Source organism: Westerdykella ornata (assembly GCF_010094085.1).
Source record: "Westerdykella ornata strain CBS 379.55 unplaced genomic scaffold EI97scaffold_3, whole genome shotgun sequence".
Classification (NCBI taxonomy): Eukaryota; Fungi; Ascomycota; class Dothideomycetes; order Pleosporales; family Sporormiaceae; genus Westerdykella; species Westerdykella ornata.
The window spans coordinates 109,437-125,774 of NW_022986853.1; the positions used below are offsets into that span (position 1 = coordinate 109,437).

The 16,338-nt window shown below is 55.1% G+C and overlaps 7 protein-coding genes across 7 annotated transcripts; 6 read left to right on the plus strand and 1 right to left on the minus strand.

Annotated features, from left to right (window-relative positions):
• The first annotated feature begins 82 nt into the window (after positions 1-82).
• Positions 83-2,676, plus strand: EI97DRAFT_168039 (uncharacterized protein). The gene is made up of 4 exons (XM_033793401.1): positions 83-146; positions 373-640; positions 716-798; positions 873-2,676. The coding sequence occupies exons 2-4, from the start codon at positions 496-498 to the stop codon at positions 2,469-2,471; spliced, it is 1,827 nt and encodes a 608-aa protein (XP_033656734.1). The 5' UTR covers positions 83-146; positions 373-495; the 3' UTR covers positions 2,472-2,676.
• On the minus strand, positions 2,676-4,695 carry EI97DRAFT_168165 (alpha-L RNA-binding motif-containing protein). Its single transcript, XM_033793402.1, has 3 exons — positions 4,220-4,695; positions 3,733-4,161; positions 2,676-3,657 (listed from the first exon to the last, which is right to left on the minus strand). Exons 1-3 carry the CDS (start codon positions 4,256-4,258, stop codon positions 2,881-2,883), a joined length of 1,245 nt encoding a protein of 414 aa, XP_033656735.1. The 5' UTR covers positions 4,259-4,695; the 3' UTR covers positions 2,676-2,880.
• On the plus strand, positions 4,443-6,310 carry EI97DRAFT_430292 (uncharacterized protein). Its single transcript, XM_033797643.1, has 3 exons — positions 4,443-4,979; positions 5,030-5,087; positions 5,138-6,310. The coding sequence occupies exons 1-3, from the start codon at positions 4,630-4,632 to the stop codon at positions 6,038-6,040; spliced, it is 1,311 nt and encodes a 436-aa protein (XP_033656736.1). The 5' UTR covers positions 4,443-4,629; the 3' UTR covers positions 6,041-6,310.
• A 585-nt stretch (positions 6,311-6,895) lies between these two features.
• EI97DRAFT_430293 (P-loop containing nucleoside triphosphate hydrolase protein) lies at positions 6,896-10,598 on the plus strand. Its single transcript, XM_033797644.1, has 6 exons — positions 6,896-7,302; positions 7,426-7,441; positions 7,508-7,565; positions 7,651-8,306; positions 8,355-10,130; positions 10,184-10,598. Exons 1-6 carry the CDS (start codon positions 7,295-7,297, stop codon positions 10,199-10,201), a joined length of 2,532 nt encoding a protein of 843 aa, XP_033656737.1. The 5' UTR covers positions 6,896-7,294; the 3' UTR covers positions 10,202-10,598.
• EI97DRAFT_391853 (uncharacterized protein) lies at positions 10,113-10,598 on the plus strand (the record flags this gene model as incomplete). Its single annotated transcript, XM_033796252.1, has 1 exon — positions 10,113-10,598. A coding segment is annotated over exon 1 (267 nt), but the record flags the coding sequence as incomplete, so codon positions are not given.
• A 205-nt stretch (positions 10,599-10,803) lies between these two features.
• Positions 10,804-13,807, plus strand: EI97DRAFT_464511 (uncharacterized protein). The gene is made up of 5 exons (XM_033801423.1): positions 10,804-11,073; positions 11,121-11,239; positions 11,286-13,060; positions 13,118-13,207; positions 13,258-13,807. Exons 1-5 carry the CDS (start codon positions 11,009-11,011, stop codon positions 13,522-13,524), a joined length of 2,316 nt encoding a protein of 771 aa, XP_033656739.1. The 5' UTR covers positions 10,804-11,008; the 3' UTR covers positions 13,525-13,807.
• A 122-nt stretch (positions 13,808-13,929) lies between these two features.
• Positions 13,930-16,153, plus strand: EI97DRAFT_391856 (cytochrome P450 61). The gene is made up of 4 exons (XM_033796253.1): positions 13,930-14,194; positions 14,257-14,407; positions 14,479-15,730; positions 15,782-16,153. Exons 1-4 carry the CDS (start codon positions 14,026-14,028, stop codon positions 15,818-15,820), a joined length of 1,611 nt encoding a protein of 536 aa, XP_033656740.1. The 5' UTR covers positions 13,930-14,025; the 3' UTR covers positions 15,821-16,153.
• Positions 16,154-16,338: the final 185 nt, after the last annotated feature.

The following is a 16,338-nucleotide window of genomic DNA, read 5'->3' on the forward strand; positions in this document are numbered from 1 at the left end:
ACCACGCCACCGGGAGGAGAACAGTCAAGGAAAGCCGAGAGATGGTGGGAGAAGTAACTCGGTCAGTTTGAAGAACGATACTGCAACTTGCAACTTGCAACTTTGCCTTCTCTGGAGCTGTTTGTTGAAAGCTGACCATGACTGAGGTATCATTAAGTATTATTTCTCTGTATATTTGCGTGAATGATTCGAAGCCAGGGTACATGCAGCTCCCGGATGGGTGCGAGGTCTGCGCCTCAATGTGCCGCCCGCTGGTGCCTGACGCCGAAACACGCTGTCCTCAATGAATGCCTCGTTCTTCTTCTCACTTCTCGACAAACCCCTTTCCTTTCCTTTCCTTTCCTTTGGCGAGAGACGCTCAAGAGTGCCCAGCACTCCTTACTCCGGACAGAGTACAGCACTAGTCACTAGTCACTAGTCACTCGTCACCCTCGAAAGCCGCCCGCTCGACAGCAGCATACACAGCACATAACCGGGTGCTCCTGCTGGTGAGGGATGCGCTCCGTCAAGTCGAGGCTGTTGTCGGCATGGGCGTGCGTCCTGACTACTGCTCGAGCCCTTCCCCAAGGCCATGGAAACGTTGTTGGACATGGTGATGGAGCGACACCGAGGCCCTGTGAATCGTCCGTCTTGGGATGGAGTGAGTGGCCCTTTTTTACTACATAAATACCAACGAGTGGATTCTCCTACTTGTACTAACCGCCTCTTCGTCTAGCCGTCGGCGGCACGTATGCGCAGGCCAAATTCAGTCTCTGTCTGAGCCAAGGCGACGACACGAGCCATGATGACGAATCCCTGGTAAGGCTTGTCCAGGCAGCACCATTGACTCTGACTGCTCCTTGTTGCTCACCACCACTGTCCCTCTCTCCCAGGTCCTCGACTTCTCCACCTTCGCTGCCCACGAGAGCTGTGGCGACTCGTCCAACATCACCTTGAACGACGTCCAGCTGCCCCAACAATGGCTGGCTGATACCGCCTCTGGTGTCGGCTCCTTCTCTGTCCCCGCCCTCCACCCTGGCGACGATGCCTTGGCGCCTTACCACGACTTGGACTTTGAGTGGGAGTCTGCTTGTCTAAGGCCCAACCCCCCGAAGACAGCCGACGTGCAATCAACGAGTCATCCCAACGAGAGTGAGACTGCTGTTGCTGCACAGGTCCTTAGCGTAGTCATCAAAGCCGTCGATGGAAAGCCCCTCCAGCATCCAGCCGGTTTCACCATCTCGTTCAAGCAGACTGCTCCTCCCCAGTTGCTCAGGTTCGCCGGCACTCCTAACCCTTCCGCTGGCAGCGAGGCCCAAGCCGAAGACTGGCGAGCTCCTCCTCCCCATCTTCGGCTTGCCCCTGCCCATCCCTCCTTGGAGGAACATCTTCGTGACCTCCAGAGTCTTGAGGCCGAGTCACGTGAGCTAAACCGACTCATCCACGAGAAGAAGAAGCACATTCACACCCAACTGATCAAGGAAGCCAAAGAAGCGGCGAGCGAGCTGCGGGACTGTGAGAACGTCACCTGTCTTCTCAACCTCATCAAGCACAAGGCCCACGGCGCCTGGCGTCTCCTCGTCATCCAGCTCCGACCCGAGCGGTACTCCCAACCATCTGAAATGGGTCGCCCTAACGACCCATATCAACAAGTATGGCGGCCTGGCACCCATGAGGCTACTATCAAGGGAGACGGCTCTCCTTCACCGCCACCCTATGATGAAGCTGGGGAACCCGCTCGACCAATCCATGGCTCCGGAGGCTCCAATGAATCCGTCTATGTCTGCGTCCTGAAGATCGTCGTTGGTGTCTTGTGCTGCGGCTGCCTGGTTGGCGTCATCCGGCACCGCTGCTCCTCTCCTCGCTCACGGACAGCGCCCACCATCGACGAAGAGCGCAACGACTTCTCACCCCACCGACGCCGTGGGCCAAAGAGCCCATGGCGAGCCTGGTGGCGCCGCAGGAGTCGATGGGACCAGGAACGCATTGAAGACTACGAGGAGAAGCGGGCGCTGATCAACCCTCATGAGATGATTCTCGAAGAAGCCATGCAGGAGGAAATTCGCCAGCTACGAACCGCCCACGGTATCGTGAACTCGCTGGTACAAGCCGAGGAAGGGCGTATCGTCACGTCGCAGAGCACAGGCCATAGACACTGCTCCTGTAACCACGGCTACTCCATCCCTCCGTCACCTACGTCTTCGACCTACTCGTCGGACTCACTGGCTGACCTCTCTTCGCGCCCGCTCTCCCGGACCAGCAGTCTCCCCGGTTATCATTCCGACACTTCCACGGCTCCGCCAGCATATGAGAGTGACGATGATGTGGGGGAGTTGGTCGCCAATGGTTACAGAGTCAACCTCTCCACGATGTCCAACGCGAGCAGGTGGACGCCGGACAGTAGCGTCGTCGATGTCAGTCCACGTCCCAGCGCCGAGACATTGCGATATCTTGAAGCAACCGACACCGGCGGCCACGAGTCGGTGTACTAAGAAGCTATTTTTCTTGAGGGAATCGAACTGCTCGATGATCCGAGCGGGCATTCTGGTTATAGGCTTGCAGGTTCAGGCGTTCAGGGACTTCAAGGGCTATCGGCTCATGGCATTCACGGTTGAGCTCTCCTTTTCCAGTTTCCGTAGCAGCATTGCCGTTTGTATAAGGGAAGTCTCTGGAATCCCATTTCGATATCACGTTTTTGTATTGTATAGTACACAGGTTGGAGAAGCGAGCATGTACCCTAATAGTATCAAAGGAGCAAAGGACTTCAAACCAATCAATGACCAAGCACCATCCAAAATGCCTGCAGGTCGCAGCCATATATCTACACATACTACACAATGCGTCCAGTTCTGAAAGCGGCTACGCTATGATCGTACATCTACTCCATGCTCCTAGATCAACCTATCGTCTCCGCAAATACCAGTTGAAGGCCAGCTGACCCGTCTCGTAGCTAAAGGGCGTGGGCACCTCGGCCAACCCGGGTCTGGCGACTGGATGCCTCAGGTATACAGCCGCGCAGATATTCTGGTTGACCTCGAGGTACCGCGGAATGAAGGCAAATGCAGACATGTAGTCCCTCGGCCGCCACGGCGTCGCATATGGCTTGCTAGAATCTTTCTTGTTCCACGTTGCCTCGTACTCGGCCTTCTCCTTTAGCTTCTCAAAGGCCTTCTTGAGCTTCTCCTGGTCCTCGGCCGACATGCCGACATCTTCGCTCTTGCCGACGTCCTTGTCCATCTTCTCGGCCAGTTGCTTCTTCAAGAAGTCGAACTGAGCATCGAGGGTCGAGACTGTCTCGGGGTTTGCCTTTTTCCACAACGCAATAGCCTTCTTAACGGACTGCCTAAACTCTCTGAATTTTTGCTTGTCCTTCGCCTTGACCTCTGTAGCTAAGACTTCGTCGACGCTAGCCATCAGCTCCTGCATATGCTTCTTGAGGTCGGCGGCTGTGGGCTCGTCCCGGGGTATCTGAGCCGCAAGTTGAGCAATAGTAGGGTCATGTTCGTCGTCATCCGCCGGCTTGTTGGAGCGAGTATCACCAAGCGCGGCTTTCTTCTCAGCCGCGATACGACGAGCAAACGCGCTACGGGTCTTGGGAGCACCCGTAGCAAACATGACCGATTCAGGCTCCACTTGGAACATGTCTCCGGGATTGAGCATGTATCCAGGATATGGCATCTGTCCTCAGTGTTAGCTTCTCACGCGGTCTCGTCTCTACAACTGCAGCTGCGGTCGCACGAGTTGACGCCGTACCTTCTTTCCATTGACTTTGACAAGACCGTGCACGACGAATTGACGCGCCTGCCTTACGCTGCTCGCAAAGAGTGACCGGAAGATGGCTGTATCCAACCGCCTCTCGATCGGATAGTATGTCATCTGCATGTACGGTGTCATTGGGGGCGTCCGCTGAGATTCCTCCGTATCTAGCCCAGCCCCTCTTCCAGAAGCCTGCTCCGATCCGTCGTATCTCGCCAGATATCTGTGATCCATGGGAACAACCGCTGGGATGCTCCTTTTAAACAACCGCTTCCATTTCTTCTCCCGAATCTGCTCGCCGTGGTACGCACGCGTATCCGATTTGGCTGTCCACTTCTGTTGAAAGTATGTGCGCATCGCCGTATTCGGCGGCTTCAATTGTGAGAGACTGTACAGTGACCATCTTGACCAATCCTGCCTGACTTTCTACTGACGGTTAGGACCTGCCGGCGGCACCCAGGGAATGCGGAGCAGGTTTACTGACTAGCTTCTTCAGCGAGTGAAATCTCGGCTTCTTCCTCATGGCGGGCAGCGGTCGATCAATGCAATCAATGGATGCTGCTGACTGCGCGCAATCCCTTGACTATCCATTCGCTCAGAGATTGTTGTCGCAGGTGGTCGGCACCCTCCGCTCCGTTGTTTTTCCGCGCGCAGGGATCATCCCCGTAAAATAGCCACAAAATTGTTCGGCGTGGGTCAAAGCTTCCCCACCCGCTCGCTCGTCTCAACTCACTCACCTTTCCCGCTGCGTCAAAACTCGGCATCATCCCAAAACCTTCTTCTTCGAGCTTCTCACTCATTGTCTTGCACATATCTGACAAGAAAGTCCCTACCGTTGACGATCTATTCTAGCCGCACACTGCTGTATACTCTATACGCACAACTTCTCTAACCATGTCGGACGCGGTTGCCGACGCCCCGGTCGCGGACAAGGTCGACGCACCTGCCGAAGTGACCAGCGAGCGACCGGAGCCGAAGAACGAGAGCGCCGAGGCTCAAAATACCAGTGATCCGACAGAGACGGACCCGGAGGGCAGGGTTGACGCATCGGATTCGAAGGATGCAGAATCTGAAGAGGCTCCGCATGGCGCAAAGGCCGATGGAGCCACCGAGCCCGCCAAAGGTGATGATGAGACGAAGAAGTGGCGCGACGAGCGGCGCAATGGATCGCGTAATGACCCTAGGCCTGTCCGTGGCCGCGGACGCGGTGGGAAGAGCCAGAACATGTACAACCGCAAGTCAAAGTAGGCGCTGCGATATCGATGGGGCATTGAGCCAATTCTGACCCTGATAGATCGAACGAATTCCAAGACCTCCCGGAGACTGATGATCCGGTCTTGATTCGCCAGCAGGCCAGTCGCACTTCTCCATGGAGACAAATCACCTTGCTAATGCCAATCAGGTCGAGTTCTACCTCTCGGATCATAACCTCTGTACCGACAAGCATATGTTTGAAGAGATCAAGGGCGCACAGAACCTCCCCGTCCCAATCAAACACCTACACACCTTCAAGCGCATGAGGCGATTCCAACCCTACTCCGCTATTGTTGCAGCTCTCCGTGATAGCAAGCTTGTCGAGGTCGTGGACACTGCTCGGTTCAGCGGCACGGGAAATGAGGGCGTAAAGCGCAAGCATCCTATCGAGATTGTCAAGCGTGACGATGACGGTGACCGTGAGCTGAGCGTTGAAGAACAGTTTGACCGGCTATTCCATCGCTCCCGGAACCAACTGGATGCAAGCGTCTATGTGAAGAATTTTGGCGATCCAGCCGAGGCTGGCCAGATTGAATTGGAGATGTTCTTCAAGCAGTACGGTGCTATCATGGTTCGCAAGCGCCGCACCGAGGATGGGGAGTGGAAGGGCAGCGTTTTTGTCGAATTCCCAGATGAGGAGACGCAGAAGCAGTTCCTTGCCCTAGATCCGAAACCGGTCTACAAGGGTAACGAGTTGATCATCATGAGCAAGAAGGACTACAGCTTGAAGAAGTGTAAGGAGAAGGGTATCACACCTACTTGGGCGGTGGATGAGCAGGACAGCCGCAACAGGGACGGCCCAAAGGGTCGGTTCCAAGATCGACGGGGAGGACGCGGGCGTGGTCGTGGAGGGCGTGGTCGGGGTGGTGGTCGAGGAGCGCATAACGATCGCAACGATTGGAACGGTCGCCGTGATGACTTCCAGAAATCCAAGGAGTTCAGTGGCGAAAAGTCAAACAAGCGCAAGGCAGAGAATGAGGGCGCAGCCGAAGTCGAACCTGAGAAGCGCGAGGAGAAGAAGGCCAAGGTCGAAATCAAGGAGGATGCGTGAGCGTCAATTTCCTTTCTCTGACAAATCACGCGCAGGGCCTTGTTGGGATCCGTAGGGTCAACATCGGTTTTGAGATGTTGTTCTTCACCTTCCATTGCGGGTCTTGTAAATCGGAAAAGCATCTGGCATTTTTGACGACAAGGTTGTCTCTTCGGTATGGCTCTACTGTGTATGATACCATTTCACGACAGGACGGGTCCGGGTCATATTTCTGTATTTAACAGAGCATGCTAGCCTGTCAATAAATCACTCATTAAGGCTCGTCGTAGACGTTCTCAAAGCTCATCAGTTCGTTCTACCTCGAGGAGGGGATTACCGCAGCCGACGACCTATGAAAACTACACATAACTCGGACCGGACAGTCATCCCGACTCATATATGGAAGTGTAGATGCTACATATCCGTCCCACTGAGCTTATCCTATGACTACCCATTGTCATCGCAGGCGCCCTTCCTCTTGACAAAGGCCCTTGAAGTGTCACGGGCCGACACTTTTTCCCACTCACATATCTGGATTGGAAGGCCGATAACCAATGTTTCGTGCCACTGTTTGCTCGTTCTAAACACTGAGAGTTGGAGGCATTGGATAACAGGGTGAGGAGGGTCTCAGATATTCCACACTTTCCGACGATGCAGTGGTACAAAGGCAGCCATTGTTAGTCTACAGTAAGGGCGCGCGGGCAACTATGTCAGAGCCCTCGGTCTTATTTAATGTTAGGGCATATATGACGTTCAATGTGGACACGGTTCCCAGCTGCTCAAGCTAGCGCCCAGCCACGCAAATACATTTCATTCAATCGACAAATCGGTGGGTAAGATCGTCGTCCTGCTGACAAGATGATCGCCCTTTTTGGACTCGTCCTGTGAGGAACACAGGGTAAATTATGCGTGCAGCCGCCCTTCTTCTTCAGTTGCCTCGCTGAGTGGCGGGAGGCGGGCGAGCCAGGGCTATCTGTGAAGTCCAAAAATATTAATAAGCGAGCCCCACGTTCCGACACACTTCAGTGGTGTGGTTGAAAAGCTGCTTTCCCCTCCCAGCACCCTCTCCCTCTTTTTCTGCTCGCAGTCCCCTCACGCCAAACCGTCGCAAGAGGCCCTCAAGAGCGCGCCCTGCAACTGACTGGTCTGCACAGCTGGAGCATCTGGCACTCCTTCTCGTGCTCCACTCGACTCTTCCAAACGACCTCCAAAGCGGGTTAACCTCATTCCACCACCAAATTTTCACAGAAGACTACACCTCTCAACACCGCCAAAATGGTCAAGTAAGTGCCTTTTTCCTGTTTTTGTTGAAGTTGTTCAACTCCCCGTCGCAAGCCGAAGTTTGTGAGGGTCTGCGATGGTGCTCTGTGCGAGAGAGAGGGATTTTGCTGACAGGACTTGTGTAGCTTCACGGTTGAGGAGGTACGTTGGGCATCCACTGTGGCAGCGCTGGCTGCCATGGCCTGGCGGTATACTGATGCACTCTAGATCCGTGCCTTGATGGACAATCCGCTTAACATCCGGAACATGTCCGTCATTGCTCACGGTAAGCACATCGCCCTCACCTCTGGCCGCTTCCAGAGCGACCCCGCACCCACGATGCAGCGAGCTAACGTGTATGCGCTGAACAGTCGATCACGGAAAATCTACCCTCACCGACTCTCTCGTCCAGCGTGCTGGTATCATTTCTGCAGCGAAAGCCGGAGAAGCACGATTCACGGATACTCGAGCAGACGAGCAGGAGCGTGGTGTGACGATCAAGTCCACTGCCATTTCCCTCTATGCTCAGCTCAACGACCCAGAGGATCTGAAAGACGTTCCCGGCAAGGTTGAGAAGAACGACTTCTTGATCAACTTGATCGACTCTCCCGGTCACGTTGACTTCTCTTCCGAAGTCACTGCTGCGCTCCGTGTCACCGACGGTGCCCTCGTTGTCGTCGATACTGTAGAAGGTGTCTGCGTCCAGACCGAAACCGTGCTCCGCCAGGCTCTCGGTGAGCGCATCAAGCCCGTCGTCATCATCAACAAGGTCGACCGTGCCCTTCTCGAGCTCCAAGTCACCAAGGAGGATCTGTACCAGAACTTCTCCCGTGTCATTGAGTCCGTCAACGTCGTCATCGCTACCTACTATGACAAGGCCCTTGGTGACTGCCAGGTCTACCCCGACAAGGGTACCATCGCCTTTGGCTCCGGTCTGCACGGCTGGGCTTTCACTGTCCGCCAGTTCGCTTCTCGTTATGCCAAGAAGTTTGGCGTTGACAAGAACAAGATGATGGAGCGCCTCTGGGTACGTTGCATTGATCTTCGTTGAGAATTCTGCACTAACAAAGTGCAGGGTGACAGCTACTTCAACCCCAAGACCAAGAAGTGGACCAAGAACGGCACCTACGAGGGCCAGCAGCTCGAGCGTGCTTTCAATCAGTTCATCTTGGACCCCATCTTCAGGGTGTTCAATGCGGTCATGAACTTCAAGACGGACGAGATCCCCAAGCTTCTCGAGAAGCTCGAGATCAAGCTTAGCTCTGACGAGAAAGATCTGGAGGGCAAGCAGCTCCTCAAGGTGGTCATGAGGAAATTCCTTCCTGCCGCTGATGCTCTTTTGGAGATGATGATTCTCCACCTTCCTTCCCCTGTTACTGCCCAGAAGTACCGCATGGAGACTCTGTATGAGGGTCCCCATGATGATGTCAACGCCATCGGTATCCGTGACTGCGATCCCAAGGGTCCCCTCATGTTGTACGTCTCCAAGATGGTGCCGACGTCCGATAAGGGCCGGTTCTACGCTTTCGGTCGTGTCTTCTCCGGTACCGTCCGCTCCGGCCTGAAGGTCCGCATCCAGGGCCCCAACTATACCCCCGGCAAGAAGGAAGACTTGTTCATCAAGGCTGTGCAGCGTACCATTCTCATGATGGGCCGTTTCGTCGAGCCCATCGAGGATGTCCCCGCTGGTAACATTCTCGGTCTGGTCGGTATCGATCAGTTCCTGCTCAAGTCTGGTACCCTCACCACCAATGAGACGGCACACAACCTCAAGGTTATGAAGTTCTCCGTCTCCCCCGTCGTGCAACGTTCCGTCGAGGTCAAGAACGCCCAGGATCTTCCCAAGCTCGTCGAAGGTCTCAAGCGTCTGTCCAAATCCGATCCTTGCGTCCTCACCTACATCTCTGATTCCGGTGAACACGTCGTTGCCGGTGCTGGTGAGTTGCACTTGGAGATTTGCTTGAAGGATCTTGAGGAAGATCACGCCGGTGTCCCTCTCCGCGTCTCCGACCCCGTCGTCCAGTACCGTGAGACGGTCAACAGCACCTCGAGCATCACCGCTCTGTCCAAGTCGCCCAACAAGCACAACCGTCTCTATGTCACTGCTCAGCCCCTTGACGAGGAGGTTGCCCAGGCTATTGAGTCTGGTCAGATCGGGCCCCGTGACGATTTCAAGGCCCGCGCCCGTATCCTCGCCGATGAGTATGGTTGGGACGTCACCGATGCCCGTAAGATTTGGTGCTTCGGCCCCGACACCACTGGCGCCAACTTGCTCGTTGACCAGACCAAGGCCGTTCAGTATTTGAACGAAATCAAAGACTCCGTCGTGTCTGGCTTCCAGTGGGCAACCAAGGAGGGCCCTATCGCCGAAGAGCCCATGCGTTCCATTCGGTTCAACATCATGGACGTTACTCTCCATGCTGATGCTATCCATCGTGGTGGTGGTCAGATCATTCCTACTGCTCGCCGTGTGTTGTACGCCGCTACGCTGCTCGCCGAACCGGCTCTCCAGGAGCCCGTCTACCTCGTCGAGATCCAGGTGCCCGAGCAGGCAATGGGTGGTATCTACGGTGTCCTTACCCGCAGGCGTGGTCACGTCTTCGAGGAGAACCAGCGTGTCGGCACGCCCCTCTTCAACGTCAAGGCTTACCTTCCCGTCAACGAGTCGTTCGGTTTCACTGCCGATCTGCGATCACACACTGCCGGTCAGGCCTTCCCTCAACTGGTCTTCCATCACTGGCAGATTCTCCAGGGTGGATCGCCGCTTGATGCCTCGACGATGCCTGGTAGGATCGTTTCCGAGATGAGGAAGCGCAAGGGTATCAAGGTCGAGGTGCCCGGTGTTGACAACGTAAGTGCATTCCTGGATCATTCGGCCCATGCGGATACTAACTGGTCGTGCAGTACTATGACAAGCTATAGAGAACAGGTATCAAAAGTTTTAGATTCCTTTTTCTCTCGATCATTGCCAATCTGCATACTTCGCGCGCTCATCGGCGGTCGCTCGATACCAGAAACAGGTCGTCCTTGCGTATTCAGAGCGTGGACATTATGACCCGCCAGTTTTCAGGGTCGAACCTTTCAGGTCCAGCTCAAGAGACTGGCAATGATCCATTGGCTTTTAGCTTGTTCTTGTGTGATGTGGACAAAGGAAGATTCAATGTTATGCCCGTCGTATCAAACCTCGTATTTCCACTTGTGATGTTCCTTTGCTGGGTGTTGCTGCATTCCCAGACACAGCACGGCGTGGCTGGATTTGTTGCCATTCTCCCCTTTCGGCCAGAGGGGTATGCTTTGTGCGCCTCCCTCTCTGTCAATCCACTGTAACCTTTTATGTTGGAACTTGGGAAGGGTCAAGCTTGCAGGAATCCTCGTCACGTGCGTCTATTTAAACGCACTCGCCCAGGCCAGGCTCCCGATCTATGATGGGAGCGGGGGCTTGCGGAAAAACCTCGGATCTAGAGTCCCGCATAAGCTACTATAATACTGAGACCTTACTCTGGGGTAGCTGTCCTTGCACTCACCGCGCCTCTGACGCTCTGGACCTATTGGGCTTCTCGCAGAGGCTCCATCGCCCGTGCTGCTCAAGTGGCCTCGTGCGTTATTATCTGCGACAGAGCCAGGTGCGTACTTTAAGTCACGTACCTGTTTCTCGCGCGTTCCAAGGTTGAATCGAACAGTCTTGAGAAGGGTTGGGACACAGAAGGGTCGCGTCAATCGTACGGGAAAATGTTGGTGGAGGAGTCGGACAAACTGGCCTTCAAAGATTGGATCATTCCAAAGCTCGAGAAAATGTGAGTAAATCCTGCAGGAGTGAAAAGTCACATGCTGACGAGCCAAGTTCCGATGCAGATGCTGGAGTCCTCGCTGATTATGTGATCGCATTGATCGCAGCGGAGGAAACGGAGGACGCAGTACGAAACAACTGTTTAGACGCTCTCTCCGACTTTCTTCAAGATCGTGAGTCTACATCTCTCGCATTGAAGTTCTCGAGTTGACGCCCTAGATACGGCGCCATTCATTGATGAAGTGCTCGCTGCGGTAAGGACCAAGTCTTTCAGATCCAAGAGTACCCCAAATGGATCCTCCAAACCAACTGCTCCAGCCCAATCCAAGCTTTCCGCCGATGCCCCGCCGTTCAACCGGCCGACGGGACCAGCGAACGCTCAACGGCAGAACACCCGCCCGTCGCGCCCTTTGGCCAGTCCACAGGACCAGCGAGGGGAGGTTCCACGGAAGAGGAAACGCTACGAACGGGATACAAGTCAGCCGGCAGATGGGAGTGATGCGCATTACCAGCGAGAGAGTAATGGCCAGCGCCCACTGAAAGAGGTGGCTCGACGTGGGGGGAGGAACAGTCGAGGTGCGCTTGGAAATGTGAATCTTGGCCAGGCGCCGCCTGCTCTGCCTTCTGGAGCTCCAATAGCTCCTGCGACCAACTTTCCCGCCCTTCCCCCGCTACCCCCCGGGTTTTCAACCATGAACTATACGGATCCCATGGCGTTGATGGCAATGATGGGTATGGCCGTACCTGGTATACCTGGATTCCCCTTCGTTGCGGATCCTCGATCCATGGGACGAAGCCAGGCTAAAGGTGGGAAGAGGCGCTGCGAGGATTACGATACTAAAGGGTTCTGTGCTCTTGGGAGTGCGTGTCCCTACGAGCACGGAGGAGAGATAGTCCTCCCCAGGCCAAACGAAGGTATATGCTGTCCGATGCTACTCCTCTCCGGGGTCTTCCAGCCAAGCTTGGGCACCCCCTCGCGGAGAGGCCCAATCTCGTTGAAGCTCATGTCTAACATTGTGGCAGAGTATGACCCGAACCAGGCCCTCCTCGGTATGGAGGCACTCGGGAGCATTGGTGAAAGGGAGCGCGGCCATGCTTCTGGCTCGGCCAGGGGATCCAGGTCACGGGCACCCTTTTCTCAACTTGGCCCCAACTATGATCGCTCAAATAGCACAATCGTTGTCGAGCAGATACCCGAGGAGAATTTCAGCGAAGATGCCGTGCGTGGGTTTTTCTCGCAGTTTGGAGAAATCGTCCACGTCGACATGCAGCCTTACAAGCGACTAGCAGTTGTCAAGTACAGCGATTACTTTGCTGCTAGACGCGCATATGACAGCCCCAAGGTGATCTTTGACAACAGATTTGTCAAGGTGTACTGGTACAAGACAGCGTCGCTCGCAAAGCCGCCGCCTGACGCGGGTAATGGTATTCCCGGAGAGTCTACAGCTCCGGATGCCTCGGAGCTCCGTAACGACGGCCAAGAGGAGGTGGATCGCGTAGAGGTGGAAAGACGGCAGGCCGAGGCTCAGAAGGCGTTTGAGGAGAGGCGCAGAAAGTCACAAGAAGCCGCGGCGCGCATGGAAGAAGTGGAGAGGAAGCTGAAGGAGAATGAAGAGCAAACGAGGTTACTGAAGATTGAGCTGGCGAAGCGGGCAGCAAAGCAGAAGGATGCTACCGCTCTCGACGAAGCTACGCTCATTGATCAGCTCTCCTCCCTCCAAGCGGAAGCGCAAGGTCTGAATGCCGACTATGACACGGTCTCGGCTAGAGGGCGGGGACGCGGGACGGGTTTCCGGGGCAGAGGCTATCCGCATTCGCGAGGACGCGGGGTTGCATATTTCCGCGGAAGCTACCGTGGTCGCGGTTATGGTGCTTCGCCCTTTGGTGGCGGTCGAAGTGGTGTGAAGCGCCTCGACAACCGGCCGAGGAGGGTCGCGATTGTTGGAGTAGAGGCCGGCTCACGACAAGATGAAGTCCTTCGCGAACATCTTCTGGTGAGTGTCTGGTGCTGGATATGCTCGCATCGCGAGTGGTGACTGACATGGATGTAGAATAATTACGAGTATGAGAGCATCGAACCGCACCCCGAACGCCCCGATACACAGGTTGTCAGTTTCAAGGAGCGCTACATGGCGGAAATGGTACGTCTACGAAGCGCGTCTCCAGCAGATGGATGTACTGACGTGGTTAGTTCATCGAGCACGCAGTCGAGATTCCTGATATCGGCAAGATGGAGCTGGCATGGGTAGCCAATGCTGCTACGACGGCTGCTTCTGGAGCATTGGCGGCGCCGGCACCCCCCGGGTCGGATGGGGACATCAAGATGGAGGAAGGCAAGGCGGACGAGCAAGCCTCGGGCGCGGAGCAAGGAACTGGCGAGGATGGGGTTGAGAATACGGGGGGAGGGGAGGCCGATTACGACGTGGCAGACGATGAGGACCGCTGGATGGCGGCATGAGGATGCTTTTGGGGTGTGTGGGTGAGCATTGATTTCAAGAAGACATGTGGTCATTTCCCGCAACTGCACAAGATGATGGGTAGAGAATCTTCACCCTCCGGTCCCGTCTTGTAAGTACGGTAATGTAGTCCTTCTGTAACATATCTAGGTAGTCGACATGTGACCGTACGGTAAGGCTGGGCAGACATGTGCAGACGGGAACGGGTACCTATATAGTACTCAGGAGTACACGGCACTGGGTAGATTCTGTCACGTCCTTATAATTACAAATATGATATGCAGGTACCGACCCAGGGGACCAGTCAGGGCTGGCGCGGTTAATGTGGCTTGGCCGCGCTAGACCACAACCGCGACAAGCCCGAAATATTTGGCCTTAGGTCAACAAAAGGGTCTCTCATCGTTCCTCCGATCCATCCGAACGTCTCCTCAGCCCGCCAAACGACTCTGAGCTTCCCCTCTCTTCCGGCTCTGTTGCGCATTCTTGTCGTCTCCTCCGCAATCATGGCCGTCAATGTCAATGCCAGCTTCGTCTCGCCCACGGCCGATGCCAAGGTTGCCCACCACATGGTGCAATTGGATCCCAGCGGCCTCCTGGCCACCCTCCTGAACGGCCTCAGCACCTCCACTGTCCTGCTGACCCTTCTCTTGATGTGCGTGGCCTACGATCAGTGTAAGTCAAAGCCGCAATCGCTGGGGAGACACCAAACATGTCAGACTCACCCGTGTGCGCAGTCAAGTACATCTGGAATAAGGGATCCATCGTGGGCCCTGCCTGGAAAACCCCCTTCATCGGTCCCTTTCTCGACTCTGTAAACCCGAAATTCTCAAAGTACCACGAGAAATGGCTTTCGGGTCCACTGAGCTGCGTCTCCGTCTTCCACAAGTACGATGGCTCCACGCCGGCTCCCCTGGCGCGCCTCCCCCACAACCCCCGCGTGCTGACCTCCTCCCCAGGTTCGTTGTCATTGCTTCTACCCGCGATATGGCTCGGAAGGTTTTCAACTCGCCCACCTTTGTGAAACCATGTGTTGTGGATGCCGCCTATAAGCTGCTTCGCCCGCAGAACTGGGTTTTCCTTGATGGAAAGCCCCATGTCGACTATCGCAAGGGTCTGAATGGTCTCTTCACCCGTCAGGCCATTGGCCAGTATCTGCCCGGGCTCGAGGAGGTCTATAACGACTACTTCAAGCGTTTCGTGCACAAGTCCCAGGTGGAAATGGGCGGCAAGGCCATGCCTTTCATGCCCGAGTTCCGCGAAATGTTGACCGCCATCAGCTGCCGTACCTTTGTCGGCCACTACATGTCCGACGAGACCATCAAGAAGATCGCCGACGATTACTATCTCATCACTGCTGCGCTGGAGCTCGTCAATTTCCCCATTATCCTCCCCTTCACAAAGAGTTGGTACGGGAAGAAGGCTGCCGATATGGTTTTGGCTGAATTCGCAAAGTGTGCGGCAAAGAGCAAAGTTCGAATGGCCGCCGGAGGAAACAAAGAGTGCATCCTGGACTTCTGGGTTGCGCAGATGCAGGAGTCCGAAGCCTACCGCCAAAAGGTCGCGTCTGGCGTCCAGGTCGACGACGCCGAGAAACCCACCATGCTCATCCGCGACTTTAGCGACTTTGAGATCTCCATGACTCTGTTCACCTTTCTGTTCGCCAGTCAGGACGCTACTTCTTCGGCTGCCACTTGGTTGTTCCAGATCATGGCAGACAGACCCGAGTACCTGGACAAGGTCCGCGAGGAGAACCTCGCCATCCGGAACGGCGATCGGCATGCGCCCATCACCCTCGACCAGATTGAGAGCATGCCTTGGACGCGCGCGGTGGTCAAAGAGGTTCTCCGGTACCGCCCTCCCGTGATCATGGTGCCGTATATCGCTAAGAAAGATTTCCCCATCACCGACACTTATACCGTTCCCAAGGGCGCCATGGTTGTTCCCACCACGTATCTTGCGCTCCATGACAAGGAAGCTTATCCCGATCCCGACTCATATGTCCCTGAACGCTGGATCACGGGCGATGCCGACAAGCAGACCAAGAATTGGCTCGTGTTCGGTGTGGGTCCGCACGTCTGCCTTGGCCAGGTATACGCGCAGGCGAACCTTATGCTCATGATCGGCAAGGCCAGCATGTTGCTCGACTGGAAGCATGAGGTTACTCCCTTGAGCGAAGAGATCAAGGTGTTTGCCACGATTTTCCCCCAGGTAAGAGATCTCCTTCGCTCTTCTCCCTTGAATTGACTGACGATGAGGCAGGACGATTGCCTGCTGACCTTCTCCAACCGGCCAGCCTAAGCTGTCTCGTTGCCCATTCGCTGTTTGATATACATTCCAGAGGCACTCCGACCCTCGGGTACAGAATTTAGATTTACAAGCCTTGCATTTTCGGTTCTTATTGGGAGCCGTGGCCTCCATGCCCTCGCCTCCATTCCAGCTTCTTTGACATTATGATTGAGCATAAGTTGCTAATGGCGTTCGTTGGCGGACAAGGGGCGAAAGGATCATGAGCATCGGAAATAATAGTGTTTAATTGTATATAAGGCTGGCAGGGGATCTGGATATGGCAACGTCGAGGACAAGTTTACTTGTCGTAATGGTAGCTGAAATGTAGCTCTCTCATAAGGAACCATGCCTCTGATTTGCCGGGAGCCACATAGCCGTCTTAATGTTATATGGTCTGGTGCCCACGAGTGACGAGATAAATAGTGCATGGGTGTCTCAGAAGCTATGACCCACTTCGAGATTTCTATGGATGTTCTGACGTCCACTCATGTCAACACCAACCCCAACCATAAATACTAGCCCACGACGCC

Coding starts and splice junctions, on each gene's coding strand:
- EI97DRAFT_168039 (XM_033793401.1), top strand. CDS start 496: ATGCGCTCCGTCAAGTCGAGGCTGTTGTCGGCATGGGCGTGCGTCCTG. Junction 641..715: donor ATCGTCCGTCTTGGGATGGA/GTGAGTGGCCCT, acceptor CTCTTCGTCTAG/CCGTCGGCGGCACGTATGCG. Junction 799..872: donor GCCATGATGACGAATCCCTG/GTAAGGCTTGTC, acceptor CCTCTCTCCCAG/GTCCTCGACTTCTCCACCTT.
- EI97DRAFT_168165 (XM_033793402.1), bottom strand. CDS start 4,258: ATGAGGAAGAAGCCGAGATTTCACTCGCTGAAGAAGCTA. Junction 4,162..4,219: donor TTCACTCGCTGAAGAAGCTA/GTCAGTAAACCT, acceptor AACCGTCAGTAG/AAAGTCAGGCAGGATTGGTC. Junction 3,658..3,732: donor TCAAAGTCAATGGAAAGAAG/GTACGGCGTCAA, acceptor CACTGAGGACAG/ATGCCATATCCTGGATACAT.
- EI97DRAFT_430292 (XM_033797643.1), top strand. CDS start 4,630: ATGTCGGACGCGGTTGCCGACGCCCCGGTCGCGGACAAGGTCGACGCA. Junction 4,980..5,029: donor ATGTACAACCGCAAGTCAAA/GTAGGCGCTGCG, acceptor TGACCCTGATAG/ATCGAACGAATTCCAAGACC. Junction 5,088..5,137: donor CGGTCTTGATTCGCCAGCAG/GCCAGTCGCACT, acceptor AATGCCAATCAG/GTCGAGTTCTACCTCTCGGA.
- EI97DRAFT_430293 (XM_033797644.1), top strand. Junction 7,566..7,650: donor CATGTCCGTCATTGCTCACG/GTAAGCACATCG, acceptor TGCGCTGAACAG/TCGATCACGGAAAATCTACC. Junction 8,307..8,354: donor AGATGATGGAGCGCCTCTGG/GTACGTTGCATT, acceptor AACAAAGTGCAG/GGTGACAGCTACTTCAACCC.
- EI97DRAFT_464511 (XM_033801423.1), top strand. CDS start 11,009: ATGTTGGTGGAGGAGTCGGACAAACTGGCCTTCAAAGATTGGATCATT. Junction 13,061..13,117: donor TCCTTCGCGAACATCTTCTG/GTGAGTGTCTGG, acceptor ACATGGATGTAG/AATAATTACGAGTATGAGAG. Junction 13,208..13,257: donor AGCGCTACATGGCGGAAATG/GTACGTCTACGA, acceptor TGACGTGGTTAG/TTCATCGAGCACGCAGTCGA.
- EI97DRAFT_391856 (XM_033796253.1), top strand. CDS start 14,026: ATGGCCGTCAATGTCAATGCCAGCTTCGTCTCGCCCACGGCCGATGCC. Junction 14,195..14,256: donor GTGCGTGGCCTACGATCAGT/GTAAGTCAAAGC, acceptor CCGTGTGCGCAG/TCAAGTACATCTGGAATAAG. Junction 14,408..14,478: donor TGCGTCTCCGTCTTCCACAA/GTACGATGGCTC, acceptor CCTCCTCCCCAG/GTTCGTTGTCATTGCTTCTA.